The sequence below is a fragment of the Rhagoletis pomonella genome, unplaced genomic scaffold, assembly GCF_013731165.1.
Source record: "Rhagoletis pomonella isolate Grant_MI unplaced genomic scaffold, Rhpom_1.0 Rhpom_scaffold_00003, whole genome shotgun sequence".
Classification (NCBI taxonomy): domain Eukaryota; kingdom Metazoa; phylum Arthropoda; class Insecta; order Diptera; family Tephritidae; genus Rhagoletis; species Rhagoletis pomonella.
The window spans coordinates 21,778,286-21,805,937 of NW_023458557.1; the positions used below are offsets into that span (position 1 = coordinate 21,778,286).

Here is a 27,652-nt window from a genome sequence, read left to right on the forward strand (position 1 = left end):
AAAAAAAAATCGCGCGATTTTTTATTAAAAATTTTCATTATTTATCGGAGTATGGATTTTTATGGAAAAAGCGGCGCAGGCGAAAATTTTTAATAAAAAAGCGCGCGATTTTTTATTAAACATTTTCATTATTTATCAAATTATCGATGTACGTTTTCTACATTTGTGTACTTTGAACTACAATAACACCAGTAAATATTATTTCACCCCGGAAAAAATTATACCGTTATGATCAGGAGTAAGATCAGGGCAGTTCCCTGAGTACGTATTGTACACTTATACTCCCTAATTGTACGCACTTATTTGTGGTGTATTTTTTTTTTTACGTATGGTAGCATAGATTTTGTGTTACTGTCAACCATTGTTATTTCTTCTTGTTTGTGAAATGTGCAAACGTTTGTGAAGACATTTATAAACGCGTTTTACTTAATTAATTAATTAAGAATTGTATATTAAAGTGGAAATCTCAGCCCGGGGTTTTAATGCAATTATTTTGCCGAAGTGTGTACATAAATATAGTGTTTATTGTGTGAAATAGCGCCGAGAGGGTAGTTCAATTTACAAACATTAACAACAAATAACTTAAAAACTATAAGCCTGCTGCGGCTAAAAGTATATATATTTGCAATCAGGAGAACTCGCTCTACCGTTCCATAGCTACCTTAATGCGGAACTCCGGGGATGTCAAACTAAATTGCAGCCTAAAATACACTACAGAATAAACATTTTTAACCTGATAACCTGGCAAGTGAGAACCACAATGTTGCAAAGGGTATAATCAAATTGACACCAAACAGCACCAAGTTCAATTTGCAATTTGTATATGTATTTACAAAGGGTTTAGAGTAACTCGGTTTAAGATACTTAATAATAAATTAGGGTTGAGAGTTTGAGAAGGGGTGATGAGATCAAACAATCTGTATTTGTAATTGTGAAATATTAAGGGATACTACACCTTGTGAACTCCTTAATTATCATATTTTTGCTCACTCAAGAACTTTTCTCCAAACCAAACGTATGCTGGAATATACATGTATGTATTAAAATCTTCTTACAACTAAGGACTTTAATAATAAAGAAATAATCAAGAAACATTAGTTGAAATTGACTAACAAATTGTAAAAATAAAAAAAAATATATGCCCTTATATCTTTGCCTTAAATCTTGACAATGAAATTTCGCGATTATCTACCTGCCCTTTTACTGATACTGCAGTTAAATTACCGCGTTTACTTTTAAGAGTGCCAGGAGTTCTGCTAAGTAGAGGGGAAGGCACAGGTACCAGTTCATTATCAAATTTCTGAAAGCTTGAACGCTGTTTATTGTGACCATATTGCGCTACTTCTTCCCATTCAACAACTGGAAATACGCAAGCATCAGTGTTTTCAAATACTTTTGACCATTCATTTCGTGTTTTTTTTTTAAATGCGTTTTTTACTGCCTCTCTGGCACTGTTTTTCTGATATTCACTTGCAGGAAACTGAATAAGTTCCGGCAATCCCAAATTTTGTTTGAAAATATCGAAAAAATGCGGTTCCAGTGCACCCACTGAGATGAATCTCCCGTCTTTTGTTTCATATGTATCATAAAAGAAGGATCCTCCATCGAGTATGTTTTGGCCCGTTTGGTTGCCCCAGATGGGGAGTGAGCGTGACAAAAACAGCCATGAAGAAATATATGCAACGCCTTCACACATTGACGCATCAATTATTTGTCCACAACCGGAACGATGACGTTCTAAAAGTGCCAAACAAATTCCCAAAGCGCATATAAGACCTCCGCCAGCAAAGTCCGCTAAAATATTAACAGGAGGTATTGGCTTGCTGTTTTGTGAGCGCAGCATAGAGAGCACACCGGAAATTGCAAGATAGTTGATGTCATGGCCAGCTCTCTTTGCTAAGGACCCATATTGGCCAAATCCTGTTAAGCGCGCGTAAATTAGCCTTGGGTTTTCTTTACACAGGACATCTGGCCCAATACCATTTTTCTCCATAACTCCAGGTCGAAACGGATCAATCAAAACATCCTGCGTTTGAATGATTTTACGAGCAAGTTGGCGTCCATCAGATGTTTTTAAATTTATATTTATGGTACATTTTCCGTTTTGTAACACATCGAAGTCGTTTTCCCAAATCTGAAAGGAAAAGGAAAAGATATTAGTAGTAAAAAAGTTTAAGGACTAATTTTACCTACTTAACTTAAGTTCCAGTTGTGAAAAATTGTATTTAAAAACAATTATAATTTGACTTAAATTTGCGTTCCACAAGCTATACTAAAGTAGAAAAAATATTAGTACAGAAATATGATAGCAAATACAAAATAAATTACCCAGTGCACAAAGTAGAAATACCTGGGAAGTTATGTACATTTTCTGGTAGGTCTTTTCGAGTAAAACAAGAATCGAAATATGAAATTTGCCAGACACCCCCAAAATCTTGATTTAACGTTAAGAAACCGGGTTTTCGTACTTTTGCCCACTTATAAGCCTGTAACTTAGTTCATTATAAACCGAGTTTCGGTTTATTGCCGGGTTTAAAAAGAAACTTGGGCCTTTCGAACGATATGTATGTGAATACAGAAACCTTCAGAGATCTGTGTGTATTTACCCAGCAAACACTTTTTTTAATTTTTGCAACTTTGGGGAGTTTTTTATGCACTATTTTATATTAGTACTAAATTGATTGTAAAACTAAATTAAATAGCGAGTAAAATGAGTGTTTATTTTCCATTCCCACGACAGCCGGTTCTACGTACCGGAATGACTCGGGTTTTACCCAACCAAGGGCTGTTGTTTCGGCGATCTAACCCCGTTTAGGTCGGCGAAGTATCTCAGAAGTTGTTCGTCCATAGGGCTGCATTCGCTACGTTTTCTCCTACTCAGGGCCAGAAACCTACACCTGCTGTGTATGCCAGAGACGACTAGACCACAACTCCACCTCTGTCAAATACAATGCTTGCGAGGGGTGGAGTCAGAGCAGCCTCCACGGCTAACCCCAGTCCAGCTGAGCAGTCCCACACAAACACCACAGCACAACAACATAACACAATAGACCACACCACAACGGCTACAGACCACAAAACACACACAACCGCACCACCACTCACACGCCGCCGCCAACTACTCCTGGTTCCTCCAACAATCTGCACGGTATGTCAGACCAGGATATTCCGTAATGTGACATCAGTCAAGTGCAACACCTGCTTTTGCTGGTGCCACTTTAGGGCATGCTCAGGACTGCGCACCACGCGAGATTGGACGAGGAACTTCGAGGGCCCGTGTTGCGCTGCTCAGTCGCAGACCTCAACTGCGACGCCTCCCGCCACCACCACAGGGCGGCAACCACCTCAGCAGCGCACAAAGCCAACTACGGCACGACCACACACATCCCTCACACCCCGCATCACCACACGTCTTCCGAACCACATGAAGCTCCTTCAATTTAACTGTAACGGGCTTCAGAGCAAGATCGAGGAGATAACCGTCTTCATGGGAAGGCATGGCATATTGATAGCTGCGGTCCAAGAGACGAAGTTGCACAGCAATTCAACACTGTTGGATTGTGCCGGGTACAACGTGCACCGTCGAGATCGCGAGCGGGATAATGGTGGTGGCTTAGCGTTCATTACGCACCGCACCGTGCAGTATCGTGTTATCGAGGCAGACATCGACCGCAGGGATACCACCCTAGAATGTCAGGGCATTGCTATCCGGTCAGGCGATGTGGAGCTCGAAATATTTAACGTTTATATACCTCCTGTCCCCTGCTGACCGGCAGGATATCACCCTGACATAGGTGCGCTCCTCAGAGGTGAAAACCATATGGTAGTAGGCGACTTTGATGCGCACGACGATCTTTGGCACTCAAGCCTGTCAAACGATCGTAGGGAACTGACTTGGCTGAGCAGATAGACGATTCGACATTCTGCACAATGAACGACGACGCACCTACCAGGATTATGGGCAGCTGCTGCAGCTCGCCAGACATAACAATAGTCAGCGCTGGTCTGATAAACAGCATATCATGGCGACCTATGCTGACTTTGGCATCAGACCACCTGCCCATAGTTATCTCGATCGTTAAACCAACCGACTTTGCTTCCGTGGAATTTACTGAAAACACCTTCGCTGCTCTCCCCACACAAACTGACGTCCACCTTGGTGAACGTAAGTTCCGCAGGGCTGTCACCGCTGCTGCAGCTCGCTTCGTACCGGCAGGATGTATCACCGACCCACGCCCAAATTTCCCTGCTGAAGCGACTGTTCTAGCCGATGAGCGTGACAGCCTTCGTCAGGCCGATCCCGGAGATCCCCGTATCAGGGATCTCAACTCTGAGATTCGGCAACTAGTAAACGTACATAAGCGGAAGTAGGAAGAGCATCTGAAGACCTGCAACTTCACCTCTGGTGTGAGTAAGCTTTGGTCAACCGTGAGGTCACTGTCCAATCCGACGAAGCACGACGACAGAGTCGAAATTTCCTTCGGCGACCATGCTTCGGCGGACCCGGAGCGATGCGCGAGGTATTTTAGCCGGCAGTTCATACTGCATCCTCCGGTGGACAAAGCCAAGCGTCGAGTGACCAGAAGGCTGCACGAACTGCAACAACCGGTGCCCCCCGCTTTCACTTACGGTGAAGTTCAGGTGGCCATCGGGAAGGCGAAAGCCTCCAAAGCCGTGGGTCCCGACGGAATATGCATGCTGATGCTGAAAAATTTGGGTCCTGTGGGGGTAGCGTACCTAACGGAGGTCCTCAATTTGTCCGTGGCCACTCTCATCATCCCAGACATCTGGAAGGTGGGGAGAGTGGTCCCACTGCTCAAACCGGGGAAACCTGCCAACATAGGAGATTCTTATCGTCCGATAACACTCCTTTCCCCGGTAGCGAAGACACTCGAGGCCTTGCTACTGCCGTATTTCACAAACCCCTTGACCCCAGCGAAGCATCAGCATGGTTTCCGTAAAGTACACAGTACAACAACAGCACTTAACGCCATAAACACTCAGATAACTCGTGGCCTAAACCGTAAACGTCCCTGTGAGAGAACGATTCTAGTAGCGTTGGACCTGTCAAAGGGTTTTGACACTGTCAGCCATTCCACGCTTCTAGAAGATATAGAGGCTTCCTCTCTCCCACAGAGGCTCAAACGGTGGTCGGCAAATTATCTAACCGACACTCGTCGGTAATGTTTAGAGACAAATCGAGCAAACTTAAGAAAATTAAACAGGGGGTTCCACAGGATGGTGTCCTTTCCCCACTACTGTTTAACTTTTACATTTCAAAGCTCCCTCAACCACCAGAGGGAATCTCGATTGTCTCTTACGCCGACGATTGCTCGATCATGGCGACTGGGAATGGAATTGATGACCTGTGTTCGAAAGTAAACGGATATATCTCTGAACTTTCTCGCTTCTTCACTGCAAAGTGTCTAGCCCTCTCCCCCACGAAATCCTCTGCGACCCTGTTCACAACCTGGACGAAGGAGGTCAGGCTACCGCTAGGAATTCACGTCGATGACACACCAATTCCGACGGTGAATAATCCTAAAATACTCGGAGTAACATTCGACGGCCTGCTCTCCTTCTCTGCGCACGCAACCGCTATTGTCAATAAAGTTCAGAGCCGTAAAAAGGTCCTCAAGTCGCTAGCCGGCAGTACTTGGGGCAAAGACAAAGAAACGTTGCAGGCAACATACAAGGCAATAGGCCGGTTTTAAACTACGCAGCACCAGTGTGGTCGCCGGGGACTAGTAGGACGCAGTGGACGAAGCTACAGACGGTACAAAACACACAGCACTTAGGACAGCGACCGGATGCCTCCTGATGTCACCAGAACACCACCTCCACGACGAGGCGAAAATGCTCCCAATTAGGACGCCCAACACGATGCTCTGCAAGCAGTTTCTGGTTGGTAGCCACAGATGTGGCCACCCAAATAGACAGCTGCTTGCAGAGGAGCCCTCGCCGAGGCACGTCAGGAGGCATCTATATGAACTGACGGACGAAGTCCAGAGGTTCATTAAGCAGCCTCTGGACCCGTCAGCTCACAGACAGGCCCTGAACGGCATTCACAGGGATGCAGTCAGTATCTGGAATCGAGGACCTGTAAACTTATTTACAGATGGATCGAAGCTGAATGGGAAGGTGGGTGGAGGTGTCTTCTGCGAATAACTCTCCATCAACCTGAAATTTAGGTTACCGGATCACTGCAATGTTTTCCAGCCTGAGGTGGCCGCGATGAAAGAGGCTTCGGATTGGTTGCTCTCTAGTGTAACATCTGTTAAGGAGGTAAATATTTATTCTGACAGCCAAGCAGCCATCATGGCTCTTGGCTTCCTGACGGTGAGTTCGAAAACGGTGAGGGAGTGTTCGACTTCCCTATCGAACGCGTGTGATTATTTTGCTATTAAGCTTATTTGGGTTCCAGGTCACAGCGAAATCGCTGGCAACGGCATGGCTGATGAGCTCGAAAGACAGAGAACCCTCGAAGAATTACTTTCGTACAGGGGGGTCAGGGGGCTCCCCTGACCTCGTGTGGTCTGCTTCTGGACAGAACGACGTTTAGTCAGCTCAGCGAGCCTTGCAAGGTGGCAAAGTCCTTCTGGCCACGGGTGGACCGGAAGCGGTCTGGGAAGCTCTTCAGACTAAGCAAGCTGCATCTCTCACTATTGGTGAGAGTGCTTACTGGTCACTGGTAACCATGCCGTAAGGCTGAATGTCGTCGATAACCCTTCCCTGCAGGGAAAGCTACTAGTTGTGAACTAGAATTCTACCATTTTGCGTTTCAGTCCAACTAGTTCACGTTCTATCCTTTTTCAATGTTAGCGACTGGTATTTTTAACATTTGCGATGTCCTACGAGATGTCAATTGTCAGGCTATGCATCAGCATCTACTAGTAGAAATACTAGTAGCATCATAGCAGTTGATGAGATAGTCTGCCAATTCATCCCCTATGAAAAGCATTAGTATGCCTTTTTGCTCGCGGCGCTCCAACAGTCGCAATGGCCGACAGAGCAAAGCACTCGCGTGGTATGCCTGAGGTACCAGGTTCAAGCCCGGGCGCAGGGAAAATTTTTTTATTTTATTTTATTTTTTATATATTTTTACGGTTTTTTTTGTTCTTAAATTTAATTAAAAAAAAAAATTTTTTTTTAATCTATTTTTTTATTGCATAAGTATTTCTTCCCATATATTTGTTTCTTTTTTTTTTGTAATGCAACTAGATTTTTAAGTTTGTTATTTATATTTAAATTGAAATAATTATTCCTACTTACATTGGTCTAACTTTAAAAATCTTAACCACCTCCAAGCGGCCTCGAACCTGCGATCCCAGAACCAGAACCAGTAGTCTTCACGTGACGCCACAGCCGACATTTGTAAGAAAAGCAATCAATTGCGTTTTATTTTAGGCTTTGGCAATTCAAAGGCAGATGTCGCTGAACGCTTAAGTTCTTCGAAAATGTCGAACTGGTTTGGGTTTTCACTGCAGGGTTACTGCACCAGCATGGAGGATGATGAGGTGCAATCATCTCAACATCTGCTGCTCTGGTGCCCTGGTCGCACTTTTTCCACACTCCCGATGAGCTTTTGGGAGTGCACATCAGTCGACTCAAGAGCTTCGTTGTGAGCACGGAGCGTTTCTCCGGCAAAAAGCCATAGGTGTCGTCTTTCTCCCAGAGCCTCCCCCCTAGTTCACCTACCCATCCACTCTCTTTTCTCCGGCCTACATGCGCCCTTTTCCTTCTCTCCTATAAGGGCATCACAATGGACAGCTCAGTTGAGTCCAAGTGTGCCCCCATATGCGGAGGCAGCCCGCTTACCTAACCTAACCTAACCTAGTTTGCCCTTGTTATATTTGGTTTGTTTCACAAACCATGTTATATTATATAAATCGATATACTGAAAAAGTGAGCAGACATGCCACAACTTTTTTTTATAGAATGCAACTATAACGTCCAAGGTATATGTAAATGAAAACACTTTTGCTTGATCCCACCTACTTCACAACTGTATGTCTACGTATATAGTCAAAAACCCCTTGTTTTTATCCTTTCTATAAAAAATAAAATAAAATACTTAGAACCATAGTAAAAGAAAAATAAGATCATTTTGTATTGCCCAAATACCTCAACAAGAAGATTACATTGCCGTTTTTGATTTATCTTTAAAGAAAACTTAGAAATAGCTTAGAAATATGAAATATTAAATCACGTTTATCACTTTGCGCACATAAAAGGAAAAGACAAAGACTTTAAGAGTATATTGCAAGAAAACGGTAAATTTTTGGGCAACTATTTGAATACATAGTGATGTAAAATTTTATCTACTTCCATTCAGTGATGAAATTGATGGTACAATTGTCCTTTTTTCTGTACATTTTGGAAGCCAAAAGTACTATTGTACTACATTGACATTTTTGATACATTTTTGTCAAGATACGGTACTGCACCACAATTATGTCAAAATACCCCACTTATGTCAAAATACCGCACTCTATTTACTTACGGCCATATTATTGACACTCCGAATATGCCGGAATAAGAATATTTACGGAATAGAGGAGAATTAGTCGGAATAAGTGTATTATTGACGCATAGAATAAAATGGAATAAGGTGTAATAAGAATGTCGGAATTGTTATTCCGGGTGTAGAAACGCGATCTTGCGAGGAACAAAATAATAAGAGTTCGCCTTTTGCTGACAATAACGCTTTCCAAGGCGTGATCCTTTATTTCCTAAAAGTATAAATATGCGTGTAAGTTACAAATAATATATTAGCAATAGAAAAACAACTCTTACACTTTTGTGTGCTTTCCTCCTCTTGAAACGCCAGATCACGAATGAGTTTGGATTTTTTCATTAGTGATGTGGTCGTTTTTACAAAATTAGAAATCGATAACAATTATTACATTACATTAAGGTACAGTAGAGGATAGGTTCGCTTGAACAAGCAAGTAACTACAAAATCAACATTAAGGTACAAATAGATTAATACAATTGAGTGAACAAGCAAGTGACTGCGCTAACAGCCCCTCCCCCGTAAATCTAACCAGATTTACCCAACTCCAGCTTAGCTAAGATGCAGGCCGGCCGCTTAAATGTGCCCGTCTTCGTCTGGATTTGTGCGGCTCTGACCTGGTCGTCTTTACCCGGGAACACTTCGAATATTCGTCCCATGGGCCACCTCCATTGGTGCAAGCTTCTATCGCAGATGAGCACGATGTCGCCCACAGCTAAGGGCTTTAATGACGAATTGACGATATTTCCCGCCTCACACATCAGACTATATAGGGCGTGCTCCTGAAGACTTTCATTGTGTACTGCGTGGCCCATTGCTCTCTTAACACTTCTTACCAAACGTTCCCAGCACCCTCCAGCATGCGGATTCAATGGGCAATTGAAAATCCATTCTATATTATGACTGGCCAGCGCGTTGGCTATATTGCCCTTGTCGAACTCAGTCAGCTGTCTTTTCAGCTCTTTATCCGCACCGACGAAATTTGTTCCGTTATCGGAGCGAATGCGCACCGGGGTTCCGCGTCTACACACGAAATTACGTATGCATATCAAGCAGGCGTCTGTAGAGAGGTCTTTCGCTATTTCGAGGTGTATCGCTCGCGTGGTCAGACACGTAAAGAGAGCAATCCAGCGCCTCTCGCGCCGTCTGCCGATGACGATAGAGAACGGCCCTATAAAGTCTAGCCCGACGTAAGTGAAAGGCCTAACAAACGGTGTTAAGCGGTCGATCGGCAGTTGTCCCATCTTTGGTTAATGTGGTGCTGCTTTTTCCTTCATGCAAATCTGGCATCTCTTAGCGGCTCGTCGCACCTCGCACCTACTTCTGCTATTATCGTTGACTCGTTTTGGTGTTTCCATATGCGGTGGAAGTGATCTAAGATTATCTGTTAGGTGGCATCTTCTTGGTAGGATAACGGGGCGCCTGGTGTAAGTGGGGATTGCGACGGCCACATCTATCCGACCACCCAGCCTTATTACTCCTTCCTTGTCCATAGTCGGACTTAAGGTCCACAACGCGCTACTTTTATCTATTTGCTTGTTTGCACGCAGGGTGTGATATTCGTCCAGGAAAACCTCAATTTGTGTTGCCTTAATAACAGCTGTCTCAGCTCGCCTCAACTCGGACACCATCAGGACGCCATTGACTCGTGTCGCTCTTGTTCTGCGGCAATTTTCTCGGAATCGTAGTATCCAGCCAACAACTCGCTTCAATCTCGTAAAGGATGAAAATTTCCTAAAAAATGTAGTATCGGTTTTAATTAACAGAATAGCAAATTTGTTACGCAGCTCGACGTTCGTGCCCTCGTACGTTTCCTTTGGAGGCCAGCGTGTCTCCTCTTCTTTCAGGAATTTCGGACCCGTGATCCAGAGTGAGTCTCGTCTTTCATCTCTGGTACGCGTCCTGTGGTCTGCGGGGTTTAATGCGTTGGGTAACCACCTCCAGTCGTTGATGCCACTGCCATCCAGAATCTCATTAAATCGGTGTGCCACGTAAGGTTTATAGCGGCGGTGGTCGGATTTTATCCAAGATAGGACCGTTCTGAGTCAGACCACATCCCGACACTACACGGAATCTTCTCGTGACCTTCGACAATGCTTTCCCTAAGACGCGTGGCGAGCACGGCTGACTGCAGCTCGAGACGAGGCACGGACATGAGTTTTAGTGGCGCGCACTTAGTTTTACCCGCGACGAATGTCAGCTGAATGTTACCATTGTCGTCTGTTATCCTCCAGTAAGAAACAGCAGCGTAGGCCATCTCGCTGGCATCTACAAACACATGCAGCTCGGCCGGCGCTTTCATAAATGCAGCTCCGTAACGTGGTATGCTTACTTTCACCAATTCAGGCAACATTCGCAGCCACTTTCGCCATCTGTCGTACACTGCATTGGGTATGCCTCCATCCCAATCGACTCGCTCTCGCCATATCATTTGCAGGACTAATTTTGCTTCTAGGGTGTACTCTGCGGCGATCCCAAAGGGATCGAACACGGACATAGCCATACTGAGAACTTCTCGATTTGTCGGACGCCGCTTCTCCTTCAACACGTCTTGGTTAACCTTTCCAAAGGATAAAATAAATTTCAATTCATCTTGTTCCGTGTCCCAGAACATCCCAAGCACTTTTTGAAACATCCTTGCGTTTTCCCTATCGAGATTCAGAAGAGGTAAAAGTGGACTCTGTTTATTTAGGCTTCTAACGAGTTGCGAGTTAGATACGAACCTTTTAAGTTCGAAGCCCCCATTTTCATGAATATAGATAACCTGCTTCGTAACTCTCAAGGCCTCATCTGCGTTTGAAAAACAATGCACGAAATCGTCGACGTAATGGTTGTTTACGATCGCCGCCGCAGCTTCCGGGAATCGCTCTTTAAAATCTTCCGCATTTTTATTCTTCACGAACTGCGCTGAGCACGGCGAACACGTAGCCCCAAACGTCATTACGTTTATAACGTACTCCTCCACCGGCACTCCAGGATCAGCTGTCCACAAGAAACGCTGTGAGGTCAAATCTTCATCTCTTATCCTCACTTGATGGAACATCTCGACGATATCCGCACAGACTCCAATAGGCTTCTGTCTGAATTTCATGAGGACTGTTGCTAACGGCTGCGAAAGATCAGGCCCACTTAGTAGCTCTGAGTTCAGCGAGACGCCCTGCGATTCTGCTGCAGCATCGAAAACGAGCCTGAGTTTCCCTGGTTTGTTAGGGTTGTATACGCCAAAATGAGGTAAGTACCACGTACGTTCGCTTGTCGTCTCTGCTTCCTCCTTGCTCAGCTTGCGGCAGTAACCCTTCTCAACATATTCCGCCATGATTGTTGTATATACTCTCTTCAGATGGTTATCACCTCTAAACTTTCTTTCCAAAGCTAGAAATCTATTCTCCGCCATCTTGCGGCTCTCTGGAAGCTTCACGTCGTCCCGCCTCCACAACAAACATGTTTCAAATTTACGACCATCGCGCTTAGTATCTTCATTCAAAAGTTTCTTGGCTCGTGCTACGTATTGAGGCTCGGCCACCTGCTTCACCTCACTTACGCCCATGTTCTCGTTGGTTATAAAATCGTCCACGAATCCTCCGGCTTGTCGGACGTTTCATCTCTTACCCTTGCAAACAGAGTGATAGCGTGCTTGAGTTAGAGTATTTGCCGTCCCATAGATAACTCAACCGAGTTTGGTGAGTACTACTGCATGTCCTCTGCTGCCATCGTATGCTGTACGTCGCGGAATACCAATGTGCGCGTTATCTAAGCCGATCAACAACTCTGGTGTAGCGTCGCTATATTGCCAGATCGGTAAGTGTCGGTGCTTGTAATGAAGATCAGATATACTAAGTGACTGCATTGGTAACTGAAGGTTCGAAACCGTGCGAACATCACGCATTGTAAACTTCCTGCGGTTACGACCGACACCAGAAATCTGTACACTCACCCTACGCGAAGGTTCTGTAACGGTCGTGCTACCAATCCACTGTAACGTCAAATTCTCGCTATCGCCCCTAAGCCCGAGGCGCGTTGCTAACTCACTATTTATCAAAAATATGGCTGACCGTTCATCGAAGAACGCGTAGCACTTAATTTCCTTACCATTGGCATATAGCAACACGGGGAATATCTTAAATAATAAGTTCGGCGCGGGACTATGCCCTATAGTATTCGTAAAGTCTTGCTGTAGCTCTGCCTCAGATGCCCCATGCCTCTACGCCGCATGTCCTGATGCCGATGGTAAAGTCTGTTATGTGGCTAACTGCGGTGTCGACTGTGATGCCTACCCCCGCTGCCCTTGCTTCGCTAACTGCCACTCTCGATCTCTGGGTTCATGAAGAAGTGCGTGCAACATTTTCGTACAACCCCTAACTCCGCATTCGTGCTGTTCTTCACAAGCATTGCTGCGATGGTTTCCCTTCAAGCAGTTGAAACACAGCCTTTTTCGACGAATTAGACGCCACCTGTCACCGAGATCCATCGCCAGAAATCTCCTGCATTTACTTAACCGGTGTCTCTCTGCCCATGCATCACACTTCGTTCGCGATGAACCGTCACTGATAGCCTCGCTCGCGTGGAAAAACCTCGGACGCCCCTCATATTTATTTTGGCGTTGCTCCGAACCCGTATACGCGCAGGCTGAGCTCACAATCGTTGACAGCTCTTCGCCATTCGCTGAAGTGACAAATTGTTGGTCTCGGAACAATTGATGTAGCATGACGTACCCACTCGATGCATCTTTGTACCGGAAGCTTCAGCAGCAGTTCTTCCATCATCGTCGGATTGGACAAATGGTGTTCGCAGTCAGCCGCCTGAAGAAACGAAGACAACTTCTGGACTTTGGTCGCGAATGTCACTAGTTGCTCAATGCGACTTTCGCAAATTGGGGCAATATTTCTAATTTTGTTAATTTGGCTCTTCACTAGCTGTTCCGGCTTTCCAAAACGCTCCCCTAAGACTTTAATAATTTGAGATACGTTTCTGCTATGAATCAATAAGCATTCGATAGTGTCTCTCGCCTTGCCTTTGACCGTCTTTTGTAGCCGCATCATATTTTGAGTGTCACTGTATTGATACTCTTCACTTGTCATTAAAAAAGTTTCTTTAAACATCGGCCAGTCTTCTGGCCGCCCATCAAATTCCGGCAAATCGTATAGTTTACGTGTCGGAGCGGGCTGGGAGCTAGCTTGAGAACGACCGATTACGCTGGATGCCGTCGCAATTATTTCGTCGGTGGCAACCGGGTTTGCTTGCACTAATCTGTTTTGCCTTATTTCTTCTTGAAGATTTTGCACCTACTGAAGAATTTCAGTTAGTATCATCTCGAGCGATTGGTGAGCGAGTGAACTCGCTGGAGGCTGTCGAATAACCGTTTCTTCGAAATCGTCATATGTATCGCTATCTCCCTCTCTCGTAGCGGCATCCTTACTTACTTCGGAACGCTTTTCCGCATAATTAAAATGGTTGCTGGCAAATTATTTCGCGCGCTTTTTGTAGTAGTGGCGCCAATTTTTTCTACTACGTTTCTGTTCCACCCACATTTCTACCCGTGACAAACCACCGACTACAATGCTTTACCCCCAGATCAATTTCTTAAGGCACTTACCAAATGAGCTTTGTTTCGAATACGGATAGCACTAATCCTCTTGCTTCTCTTACGTTCAACCTTCTTTCTTCTGTCACGTGCTGCCCAATACTTCTCCTGACCCGATAGTTGCCTCGGTTCCGGCACAAGTAATTATCCTCGAATAACGCTGAAGTCCACGTGCGCCTGCGCACTACCCTCTCGGGATTACTTATTTCAGCTAGCTTCTCGCCTGAGCTCTCAAGCACCTTAACACAACGACTAAATCTAGTGGTGCAGCTCACTATTCGACGATAGGATGTTTCCGGCCTTCTTATAACCGATAAGACTCAGTCCAATATGTTGGCAGCGTGCTTATAAAAGTGAATAAAGGCTGTAGAAACGCGATCTGGCGAGGAATGAAATAATAAGAGCTCGCCTTTTGCTGACAATAACGCTTTCCAAGGCGTGATGCTTTATTTCCTAAAAGTATAAATATGCGTGTAAGTTACAATTAATATATTAGCAATAGAAAAACCACTCTTACACTTTTGTGTGCCCTCCTCTTTTTTTTTGGGTTTTGGGTAGGTTGGCCGGTTTATATAAAACTACCGCCAGGTTATTCCTCTGCTTTCAAAGTATTTTTTTAGTACGTTGTCTTCCAAATGTTGTATTAAATCGTCGCTCCACTGATACACGATGGTAATACCGCTAAGGGCCAGAACCACGTGCAAAAGTTTCTGCTTATGTATCAAACGTCTTATTACTTTCAATTATTAATCAATTATAACAAAATTAAAGTGTACTGTGATTTAATGGTCCACAAGTAACCAGGTTATTCCTCCAATTGTTAGGTATGTCAATGTATTAAAGATTAAAATTTAAATGGCTGGAAACAAAGCCCTCATGTCGCCAGGTTCTTCCTCCAATTTGGTAATTTATTGTATTTTAATGGCAGGGAGCTATGTCCTCATATCGCCAGGTTATTCCTCCAATTTGATAATTTTATAATTATTCGTCAAATTATTTTAGGTTGTGTGCAAAAATTTTCTGTTGCGTTATGTGGAACAGTTACAGTGCATGTTACTTTTTTATTTCGCAGTTACTTTGTTCATACGATAGTACCGTATCAACGGTACGCTTCATGAACGAAAGACAAGATCACGCGGGAAGAAAAGAAAGAAAAAAGTTATTTTCTAGCTGCCGAAATCTTGACGCCATCTTTGTTGTAAGAAGTAAACCACGAAGAGAACGGAGAAAACCGCGAAATTGTTTAACGCATGAATAATCAATTTCATTATGAAAATTCTTCTATAAATCATGTCGTTGTGTTAAATTATTCTTTATCTTATGTGTACACACGTTGTCACAGGCGAAAATGAAGAAAATTGCAGTAAAAAGCCACCACCAAATTGTAAACAACGAAGAAATGTAAACAAACGGCTAATGTCAAAATCGTTAAACTTTTTCCTAAATGCGATTCTAACGGGCTACTCTCCTGCCCGCGTGATCTTGTCTTTTTGGTTCATGGGTACGCTTTAACATATTCATTTAGTTTTTATATCTACTCTTTTTCAATAAACGTCTATTACTTATGTAATTATTATATTATTTGTAGTATTATCTTCTCTTGTTTTTAAAACTTTTAATTTTGTATTTAATGAACCGACTTCATTTTTATGTATAAAGGTGCTGGCCCAATGCAGGCTTGCTTTGCTTGCTTCGCTGCGAGAAGCGTCAAAAATTATCTGAAATATATTAAAACGTATAAAGGCTGGCCAAATGGCAGCTTTTCTTCACTTGCTTTAAGCACCTCAAAGTTTGAAATAGGCAAATGTTTTATTTGAAAGCGTTTTGTAGGCTTTTGACAAAGAGGTATGTTCCTTTCAAAATAGATAAATTCAAACAAAAATTTGCTTACTTAATTTAAAAAAGTCACAGAAAATGCAGGTAATTCGAGATGAAATAAAAATGAGTCATTGTTTCCATATTTATATTTAACATATCGTTATCTTATAGTAAAAAGTTGCAAAGCCCACTTTTACAAATTTTACACGAGAGGAAAAAACTTCTTATAGCTCTTTTCTTCAAGTAAATCGCTTTTTTAAGTTATAGTTTTTTTAGTAAATGTAGATATAGATATGTATGTATCATTAATATCATTTCTTTTATCAAGCGGTGATACAAAAAAGAAGGTAGTTTCACTTTAAAATTTTTTGACATAAACTGTGCTTATGACGTTTATGCTTTTCGTAAATTGCTCGAGTATCAGTGCCACCTCAACAAATTATTGTTTTGGAAATTTTATTATTTTTAAAGGAATTTTTTATGCATTAAAAAATAACAACACGCAAGGTAAGTTTACTTATTTCATCGTATTAGCATAGCTGTTAATAAGTGAGTATTAATTTAAAATACCTTAAATTACCTTAAATAGATATGATTTCTTTTAAATACAAATATTTCGAATTCAATTAAAAATAAATCTAAAAGTTTTTGATACATTTTTTAGAGTTTTCTAGGAAATATTTATTAACGTTAAGGGAACAGACATTGACTTTTCAACCAGACAGCTGGTTACTTTGACAGCGTTCCAAGCCACCATTCGGCCGAGCAAGTTTTCAAAGTAAATCAAAGCAAATTGAAGTCAGCAAGGCGCGCAAAGCAAGCCTGCATTGGGCCAGCGCCTTAAATTAATCAGATATTTGCTTTAACAAAAAACTCGACAGGTCAACACGACCATACTCGTCGAGGAGCCATTTTGAACTGGTACTTTCCTCTTCTTGAAACGCCAGATCTCAGTATATCCAGTAAAAAAACTGTGGTGAAGTCCTTTATGGGGATAAAGTTTCCAGAGGTGAAATTTTAGGTAGCACACAATTTCTTACACGCATGGTTGCTTTTCAGCACTCATGAAAGAAACTAAAGACATATTTGAAAAAAAGTTCATAAAGTACATTAACTTTTGAAAGAAATACCATATAATGTATGTACTCTGGTTAATAATATCAAAAAATGTATTAGAACCATCGTTTAATGTTATATTTGGTACAAATTAATATTGCTGACCCGAACGCTCTGCGCCTTGCCACTGAATAATATATTTACTTAAAATGACATCCCTGGTCCTTGTTCTTTCTGTATCGCATCGTGGTGAATTCACATTTCTCAGAAATTTGACAACAAAACAAAGGGCGTATTTTATTTGCTAATTTTTGCGATTTCTATTGTTTGATGTAAATTTATGTCTTTTGAGGATATGTTGAGGCAATAAAGAAGGCGCAGTTTGAAAATGGAGTTATTAGTAATGAAGTAGCAGGCATATTTGGAAAATTATGCCGATAAACAGGATGGAATTTGGAAAGTAAGTGCCTGGTTGCAGCATATCTATGTATTAAAAAGTATTTAATTAAATTGTTTAATAGAAATGTTATAAATCGAGTGGCTCATCTACGATGTGCTCCAAACATTTGGCGAACTTTTTTTTTCGCCTTTTCAATGTGCTAAGTAAGAAACCGCAAACAAAGGGCAGACAACCTTCCCGGAAGCTGCCTCCTGTCCCTGAGTCGAAGCTGAAGTTCAGCAAGAAGCATGCCAGCAAACTGCTACCCTGATCAAGCGTAAACTAAAGCGCTCTGCTGCGATTACACTCCGTAAACGTGAAAACTTGGTGCATGCTGAGAAATATCAAACAAGAAAACTCCGGGATGGACGCCGTGAGATGAAGTTCCGCCGTGTGGAGAAATAACGCGGCCAATTCTACGTGTCTAAAAAATCCAAATTGGCTTTTGTGATCCGTATCCGCGATATCAACAAAGTTGCACCAAAAGTTTTACTGTTGTTCCGTTTTCGCCACATTAAACACGGTTTGTTCATCAAATTGAACAAGGCAACCATTAATAACCTACGTATGCCGAACCCTATATGGGGTTATCCAAATCTTAAATCAGTTCGTTAATTGATGTACAAACGTGGAATTGTCTAGCACAACCATCAACGTGTCCCAATCTCTGACAGCAAATTGCTTAAAGCGCACGAAATTCAGTGCGTTGATTATTTGGAGCACGAAATATTCACTGTTGGAACCCACTTCAAGAAAGCCCCCAACTTCCTGATGCCATTCAAGCTCAACACATCAAACCGAGGCTGGCGCAAGAAGGCTAATCACTACGTTGAGGTTGGTGTTTTCGGTAGCCGTGAGCATAAGATCAACAAACTGTTCCGAAAGATCGCTTAAAGAATTTTTATTTTGTATTTAAAGCGACAATATACTTTGGCACATCTTCAAAAGGCGCCCAAGCAAAAAAAAAAGAAAATTAAAAAATTCGGGAAGTTGACTTCACACGGGTCGATTTCTGTCGATTGGAAAATCGACTGAGATATTGACCAGCCAAAACGCTTACATTTTACGGTTGAAGTGCAATTTACACGGGTAGATTTCAGTTAAACGACAAACAGCGACCGTGTAAAGGCAGCTTAAATAACGTTCAAATTAATGATCACTTTTGAGATGGAAAATACCAATGGGTCGTATGAATAAAAACTGAGCAATTGCTTTTTCTTAAAATTTCATACCGGTTACTTCACTTTTGTTTGAATAAATCGAGTAAAAGGTGTGAAATTTTAAGAAAAAGTAATTGATTATTTTTATTCATACGGCCCAGTAACCATTTCATAATTTCGAAAATTATTCCATTTATATTTGTTCTTGCATTTTCCACACCACCTGTGAGGTAAGCTTTTAGGCGCGTTACCGATTTTTTTTTTAAGGTGCTCGGTTCCTCAGGAGGCCTATTTTTACCTTTACAACTTAACTTAAAAAGAATTAAAACTAAAGTATGCAATATATAAAGAAAATTAAAAATTGTCTTACATCTAGTAAACATAAAAAATTGCAAAAATTAAATTCATTATTCATTATAAAATAAAATTAAATATCTCACAATTCAGTTGAAGTGTATACATATATATCTATGTACATATTTACAAAATGTGGTCTGTATGCACCCACAGTAAGTTCCCATAAAACCCAGCCTAAATTCAGAACTGAAAAAAACGAGCAAATGGGGTCGGAAACTACTAGCTTTAAAAGCATAATGTGGAAAATGTTTGAAGAGCTGAAACTGTATTGCAATAATGAAAATACCAGTGCATAAATTGGAAAAATTGTTTTTGTTTTGCTGTATAATTTTTGAAAATATTGGTTCAGATGGAATTTCGTTATTTGTTTTGGTTTTTCGGGTCATTAATGATGCACCCAGGGTTGCATTTACTGTCTATGAAAATATTTCATGAGCGTTCCAAAATTAGCTCCGAGCAACTAAAAGTTGGTTAAGCTTAAATGAAATAGTTTTTTATTAAATATTTATTCCTGGTATTTAGTAAAAAACATCAATACTAATGTATGAAAAACAAAACATCAATACTAATGTATGAAATGAAGTAAATAAAAATCTACAAATACATTCCATGAATATTTTGTCACAGAGCCATTATTAAATTTAGACATAGCTTTGTCAGGCGTTGGTACTGACGTATATAGAATTAATGCGTTAGAGAGAGATAAATATACAAGTTCAACGCGCTAATTTAGGTATACTTGTATGTAAATACCTGTTACTCGTCTGGCATATACTCCAACTGCGAAAATAATGACAATTATAATTTATGTAGATCCCTGGATAAAAGATTGTCACAAGTTACTTTCGGTAACTCACGATTGAAGTTTGGAATGCAATTTCTCAGAAACACGACTACAGATTTTATCCAAAGTGTCAGAGAATGCTATGTACTAGTTCATGAAATTCTTAAATTATCTTATTTTTTTTAGTTTAGTGTTAACCATTTATGAGTTTAATAAAATTTTGCCGTATACGACATTTGTCAAAAAATTTGCAGACAGTTTTAGTGATATACGCCAAAATGTGATAACAATTTTTATAAATTAACCATACTTTTTACTAATCAGCCTAATCGTGAGTTTCGCCCGAACAAAATTTCGCCAACAATTTTTTCATCCACCTGTAGTGAACACACGCAAACGAAAAGTGACCGGGTTCTAGAAAATGAAACTCTTGATAAAGCTGAATATGCCGGAAACTAAAGAAGAACAGATAACTCTATTTGAAAGATCTTGATTAGTTTAGCACGACAGCAATACTAACGCAATTTGTACCAAATAACCGAAAAAATTTTAGTCAATTAGTCGGAAACTAAAGAAGATATCCAAAAACCACAAATTGTCTAAATGACGCTTCCGGCAATTTTCCATCCAGGCGACGATATTTGAATAGGTTTGTATAGTTACCAATAGTCAGTACTTATTTGTACTGGAACCTGCAAACTTTTACTGGAAAAGTGTATGATAACCCAAAAAATTTGCAAGAGAGCACTGAATCGATAGCGTAACAACACGAGAGAGCTGCAAATTCTTGCTAGTGAAATTTTTACTAGCAGAAATTAGCTAGCAGAAGAAGAATAAATGTCAAAAGAATATATATAAAGTGGTGTTACTAGCTCAGCTGATTTTGTGTATGTGTTTCGCCGCACGGCTTCTGATATCAGATTGAAAAATTTTGTTTGAATTTCTACACACACTCTTACAGATTTTGACAGTTTATGCCGCCAAAGCAAAAAGAAAATACATTAAATTTTTGTTTTTGTACTCCTGCTATCACCTTATATTGATTCGCCTTGGCACAAACAAAAGTAAAATGAGTGGAAATCAAAATATTAATGATGTACTGTACAGTGTAAGTGCTTGTGTGTAAAGCAAAGAGTTTAAAACTGATTTATAAATAGTAAAATGTTTACAGCAGATTGTCAAAGCAGTGCAACCACTGTTCACTTGCAAGTTTTTGCTAGTTTTGTGTTCAATAACCTCTTCTGCTAGTTTTCCCTTCTTCTCAATTTTACGCTCTATTTTGCTCTTACGCTCTCGCTGCAATGTTTTACTGGAGAAGTTACTATACAAACCTAATGTTACTCGCATATTTTCGAGCCTGTATGTAAATTTTCGGGAAAAAGGTTAAAAAGTATATTCATCTGCTGAAAAGATATTTTCGCAGATTCACAATTTATTTAAAATAAATCTATCAGCCCTATCTCCAATTCCATGTGAATAAATCTCTCCAGTGCTTAAATAATTTTCACCACATTAAATAGCTGCACAACACCCTAATTGCCGAAAAAGCGTTGCTTGCAACACTAGTCCTTTATGGGGACCAAACTTGGTGAAATAAAATAGCTAAGTTTGTTTACTGGATATACTGAGCGCCAGATCACGAATGAGTTTGGATTTTTTCATTAGTGATGTGATCGTTTTTACAAAATTAGAAATCGATATCACTTATTACATTACATTAAGGTACAATAGAGGATAGGTTCGCTTGAGCAAGCAAGTAACTACGAAAATAACATTAAGGTACAAAAAGATTAATACAATTGAATGAACAAGCAGGTGACTGCGCCAACACCGGGTAATAACTAAGCGGGCAGAAACTAGCGAATAAGGCAGTTATTCTATTTAATTCATTCAAAATTCATTATTGACTTACAATTGCTTTCGAAATACCTACAGGTAAGAAATGTAAACTGTTTTTAGTTTGTAACTATATTTTTTTTATCCATTTTAGGTGATATAATGGCGCGCCCATCTCGAACCAATGTGCTGATCGGAATTGACGTGTTCAACGCATTTACGACGAAGACCACAAAAATGGACTCGTGCGACGATTTTGACTTTTTTTTCTCGATTCCGTATGACAAATGCAAGATTTGAGCACGTGCTACACTTGATTGTGCCTTACATGCCAGAAGTACATCAAAGGTATCAAAAGCTGTATTGAGTTCATATGTATACTAATTAAATATACAGACACCGCTATATCTCACACGAAGTGCAGCTACTATGCACATTGCGTTTCTTGGCTGCTGGTAGCATACAGTCTATCGTTGGTGATATTATACGAGTTTCCCAACCTACGATTAGCAACTTGTTGCCAAAAGTGTGCAAAGCAGTTCTCCGAATTCTACCTGATATAGTTAGAATGCCGCGGACACAGGGGGAACTAAAAACGCCGGCTGCCCTTTTCTATATGTTTGGAAATTTGCCAAGAGTCATTGGAGCCATTGACTGTACACACAGAAAAATTCAGTCACCGGGAGGCCCAAACGCGGAAATATTCCGAAACAGGAAGGGATATTTTTCTTTGAATGTTCAAACGGTTGCAGCAGCTAATCTGAAAATCTGAACACCGTTACACGATGGCAGGATTGGCACACGACTCGTCTATATTTCGATCGAGTGCACTATGGCAGCAATTCGAAGGGGGCGAATTTCGCCACTACATTTTAGTCGGTGATTCCGGCTATGCCAATTCTCCCTTCCTGGCAACACCATTCGCAAAAAATTGTTCTGAGCTTCGCGCTGGATTACAACACGTACAAGAATATCAGCGGGCAATTATCGCCACAAGGAATTGCGTGGAACGCTCATATGGAGTGCTGAAGCGACGCTTTCCAGCATTTGCCTATGGTTTGCGTGCCAAAACATCGACTGCATAAATGCTTGTTGCGACCGCTGCAGTACTCCACAACATCTGTATCGATGAGAATGAGCAATTACCCAAAACACCACCTTGCTTCACTAGCAACGAAATAGAGATCAACATTGGTGCGACAGAAGATACTCCAAATAGTAACCATGCCAGTGAACACACACACCAATCACTTGACTTGATTAGAAAAGAGGATAATTTCATTTAATTAATTTATTTTTTGCAATGAATAACATTTTTTTTTTTTTATAGTTAAATAATTAATATGTCGTCATAAATGCTCGAATCTTCAAGCTCCTTCTGGACGATTTTTTCAGATTCTTGTGCATTTATCGGTTTGTGCGTCTTTAAGTATAGGATGTGACGCTCCTGCGCTTCTTGTTCCCGATTAGCGAAGAATTGCATTATTTGCTTCTGAGCAGTTTTTTGTAGCATAACCGCTTCCATATTAGCAGTATGTAACTCGAGGGCATGGCGCATATTTGTTGCGTGGAGTTCGCGTGACTGCGTCAATTCAAGATTTATAAGCTGCTGTCGCATTTCGTTTTCGCCATTATTTGGGTCACGGAATCTGCGTTTCCGTGATTGCCGCTGTTGTGCAACTGTTGCAAAGTATTGTCGCGGTTCTACTGTCGATGCTTCCTTGGGCAACGGCGAGCTGGTGGAAACGATTAAAGACTGGAAAAGTTACAGCTGGGAGTCAATATGGTCGATGACGGCGGACGGAATGGAATTGATGACCTCTGCTCATAAGTGACCGACTATCTCTCCAGCCTTTCTCGCTTCTTCACTGCAAGGAGCCTAACACTCTCCCCAACGAAATCAACGGCGACCCTCTTCACCACCTGGACGAAGGAGGTCAGGCTAGAGTTAGGTATACACGTCGATGGCACACCAATACCGACTGTAAACAACCCGAAAATTTTAGGGGTCACCTTCGATAGCCGGGGACTAGTTGGACGCAGTGGACGAAGCTACAGACTTGTCAGAACGCCGCACTCCGGACAGTGACTGGGTGCCTTCTGATGACGCCTGAGCACCACCTGCACAGCGAGGCCCAAGTGCTCCCCGTAAGGGAACACAACAAAATGCTCTGTAAGCAATTTCTGGTGGGGTGTCACAGAAGTGAACACCCTAACAGACCGTTGCTTCAGGAGGAGCCTCCGCCCAGGCACGTCAGGGGGAACCTTTTCGTGTACAAGGACGCAGTCCAGCAGTACGTAGACCAACCATTGGACCCGACGACATACAGACGAGCCATCAACAACATTCATAGAGAGTCAGTTACCACCTACCTCGACTCTCGACCTATGAATGCCGTAATAGGAGCCCAATCACCACCTGTAGAAGAGACGGAGCTTCAACTGCCAAGAGAGACCCGCGTTACCCTGGCTCAATTACGGTCTGGATACTGTAGCCGCCTCAACAGCTACCTGTCCAGACTCGACCCCAATATCCCCAACGAGTGCCCGGCATGTGGAGAGTCCCCCCGCGACACCAACCACCTCTTTACATGCCAGCTCAATCCGACTCAGCTAACACCCCTCTCCCTCTGGTCCGAACCCATCGAATCAGCTCGTTTCCTGGGCCTCCCGTTAGTTGAGCTTGACGAATTGAACGTAGACCCGAAAAAGGCGGGGCTTAGTAGTGCCGCTACAACAACAACAACATGACGGCTGCGCTGTAGAAGAAACGAATTTCTGAAATTACTCGATCGAATTAATATACATACATATGTATATTTGTACCTTTGAGATTCACAATTTCGACCTTCTCCAACGTTTCCGATATTGGTTGCTGAGGTTGAGCTGCAAAAGAAATGAATAAATAAAATTAATGGAACAAATTAATATAAAATGTATGTATATGTCTGTAAATGAATGTATGTTCATATATACCTGTGATATTCACAATTTCGACCTCCTCTAACATCGTGTTTTGAACACCCAATCCATCTTTGTGTTTGAACATACAATGGGGTTTGCGTATCATCCGGAATTTGCATTTCGGACAATGCTTCAGCAGCAAAAAATCTTGACATCAAGTCAGAATTAAAATCAACACATTGCTTTCAGAACAAAAACTGGAAATATTTTCAAGCTGTTAGGTGTTGTAGACGTCAATGTGAAATTCGGTAAAAACTAATAGAAAAAACAAATGTACGTTGTGTCGTCTAGCCATTCTCCACTACTTGGTCGTGTTTGGACACGTCATTTGAAAATCAATTTAAATGAAATTGACAGCATATCAGCAAACGAGCAAAATAAACCTTGTGAGGTAATTTCGCATATAGTGCATAAATACCCAGAAATTTGTGAAGAAAAAATTGGTTGTATTCCGGGTTTCGTGTGTAGTTTAAAGCTCCAAGAAGGCGCCAAGCCAATATTTTTTCGGGATAGACAAGTCCCATTTTCATTACGTGAAAAGGTTGAAAAAGAAATTGATAGATAGATAGATAGAGCGAGATAACATCATCACAAAAGTAAACACTAGCAACTGGGGCTCGCCTCTAGTGGTAATTCAGACACCGGATGGAAACGTTAGATTATTGGCGTAAACCAGCAGTTACAGCCGGCTCATTATCTGATAGAGCGTATTGATGAAATTTTTAATTACTTGAAAAACGCGAAATATTTTTGTAAAATCGACCTGTACAAAGCGTACCTGCATGTCCACGTTGACGACGACAGCAAGGAAATTCAAAACATATCTACGCACAGGGGTACGTACAAAATTAACTGATTATCTTTCGAGATAAAAACGGCATCTAGCGAATTCAACAGGATTCTAGATCAAATAGTCCAAGGTCTAGACGGTACTATTTCTTATTTTGTAGATATAAACATTCACTCATACTTTTGTAGTTTTTGGCCACTAATTTGTTTAGAAATTCATTTTGAAATATGCCCTTGTTTGTAAAATTCGGAAATTAGCGTACATTTACTTTACACTTTATTCGATTAGCTATAACTTTCTTTATTACATTAGTTTTAACCAATTAATCACAATTTGTTAAATGAAAACACCTCCAAATCACGCGTCTACTTTGGTTGCATATGCAAATTAAATGGCGGCGTTCAGCTGTCAAACTCTAAAATATACAAGAAGGATGAGGGAACAAGTGCAGAATACATACATTTCTCTACTTTGAACTTCAATAACACTATTAATTATTATTTCCCCCAAATAAATGTATACTGTTATGATCAGGACTAAGACCCCTATCGCTCCTAATATACACTTTTTTAATCAGAGAAATGTACGTATTCTGCACTTAGTGCAGTTGTTCCCAGCTTCTACGTACTTTGAATTTCAATATCACCAGTAATTATTATTTCCCGCACAAAAAAAAATTTATACCGTTATGATGAGGACTAAAAGCCCTATCGATCCTGATATAAATTTTGTAATTGGGGAATTGTAAGTATTCTACATCTAAGCCAGGATGAGAAACAAAAGAAAATAAGATATAACCCTGTAAGGATTAAAAATATAAAGCTTTCCATGGAAAATATGTATTCGAAGGCCGAAAGGTGTTCAGCCCCCATTCTTTGGCAACACAGAAAGGAGAACTCTACTTAGTGAGGGTTATAATCCCTAAGTGCGGCCGAAGACCGCCTACGCAGAAAGAAGTTCTGCGCTAAAATACTATCATATTACTATTACTATAAGGCTGTAAACGCATAAAGGGCTTTTGGTGTGCGGCGTGCAGCCTGTCTAAATAAAATACGTGTAAACCATATGAACTGAACACAATCCACAACACACGCCCATGCTATCGTTAGATTGCACGCCAAGTTGTAGCCGAGCAATTTCTATTTTCTAATTTGACAGGTATGCTTACATTTCGCCTCAGTGTTGGGAAATGAAATTGTTCCTTCACACATTAGGTCAAATGATACATTTGGCTGTGCGAAAGTCCAATTTCGTAAAGGCAGTTTTACATTTTACAGAAACTTCAATTCGTTTTTGTAAAATAAAAAAGCACCGTTATACAGCAATAAACCAAAGTTACACTTTCAAAACGTTATTGATACGTTGTTTGCGCAACCGGTTTATTTTGTAAATTTCAAGTGCATTGGTTTTGTAAAGTTCGAATAATTAAAGGAAAATTTTTGTTTGCAAAAAACTTACTTATTTGCATAACCTCAAAAATTTTCTAATTATTTCCATTTATGATTTTATGTAAGCTTTTACAATTTTGTTAACTTTCGGCAAACAAAATGGAATCGGAAGTGGATAAATTAAGATGTAATGAGTTGTTTTTATTTTACTTAACTTGTCGTTTTTAGCAGTTTTCAAGAAAAACCAACTGTGCCAACTGTATCGACCATCAGCCTTTTTCGGTTGTCAACCATGTTGAAAAAAAATTGGTGCTGCTGATATTTGCGAAAGTTCCATGAAACTCTTAGAAGAAAAAACGCTTATTTTTTGCAATTATTTATCAAATGAATATGAAAATTATGGGAAACAATTTGGAAAGGATGCTAAAATATTTAGATCTGAAAACGTAGCGTTTCTTGCTGATGAGGTTCTTTTCGAAATCAAAAAGCCAACTTTGTCGACCATCAGCCGGATTCTAACTTTCGCTATCGCTAAAGTGCTAAAATAGGATAGCCAACCTTATTTCGAATTTTCAGCTATCTCCAAAAATATCTCCAACATTGTTTGGTGATAAATAATCCATTTTAATGGTGATAAATAGTGAAAATGGAAGTATGTGATAGTAAAAAAAAAATAGCAGCCTCAATTTGGATTACATTTCATCTCCTGTAGCGTAGCAGAGGCTATGTTACAAATACACTATCCCCTTCGCAAAAAGGCAAATCCTTGAGAGAACTCACGGACTGAAATTTCGAATTTTTTTTACTCAAAGTGAATAGAGCTTTGAACATTCTTTTAACAAATTAGTTTCATAAACATTCGTATTCTTTTCAGGAAGTTACCAGCAATTTTTGGGAAATGTGTCACAAAGCAGCATTTGTATTCTGAATATAAATAATATCGGTGGAGAATTTGGAAATACTG

At 40.9% G+C, this 27,652-nt stretch overlaps 1 protein-coding gene across 3 annotated transcripts in view; it reads right to left on the minus strand.

The window, feature by feature from the left end:
- Positions 1 to 804: 804 nt before the first annotated feature.
- The window catches only part of LOC118735072 (alpha-methylacyl-CoA racemase), a 43,637-nt gene continuing 16,789 nt past the window's right edge, over positions 805 to 27,652 (minus strand). Inside the window, exons 1-3 of one of the 3 annotated variants that reach the window (XM_036464676.1) lie at positions 8,797 to 14,081; positions 8,504 to 8,732; positions 805 to 2,134 (exon numbers count right to left, since the gene is read on the minus strand). In XM_036464676.1, the coding sequence (XP_036320569.1) occupies positions 1,145 to 2,134; positions 8,504 to 8,509 (996 nt within the window). In that variant the 5' untranslated portion in view covers positions 8,510 to 8,732; positions 8,797 to 14,081 and the 3' untranslated portion in view covers positions 805 to 1,144. Of the gene's footprint in view, positions 2,135 to 8,503; positions 8,733 to 8,796; positions 14,102 to 27,652 lie in introns of those variants that run through there. The other 2 variants (XR_004992506.1, XM_036464675.1) reach the window with 2 other exon arrangements.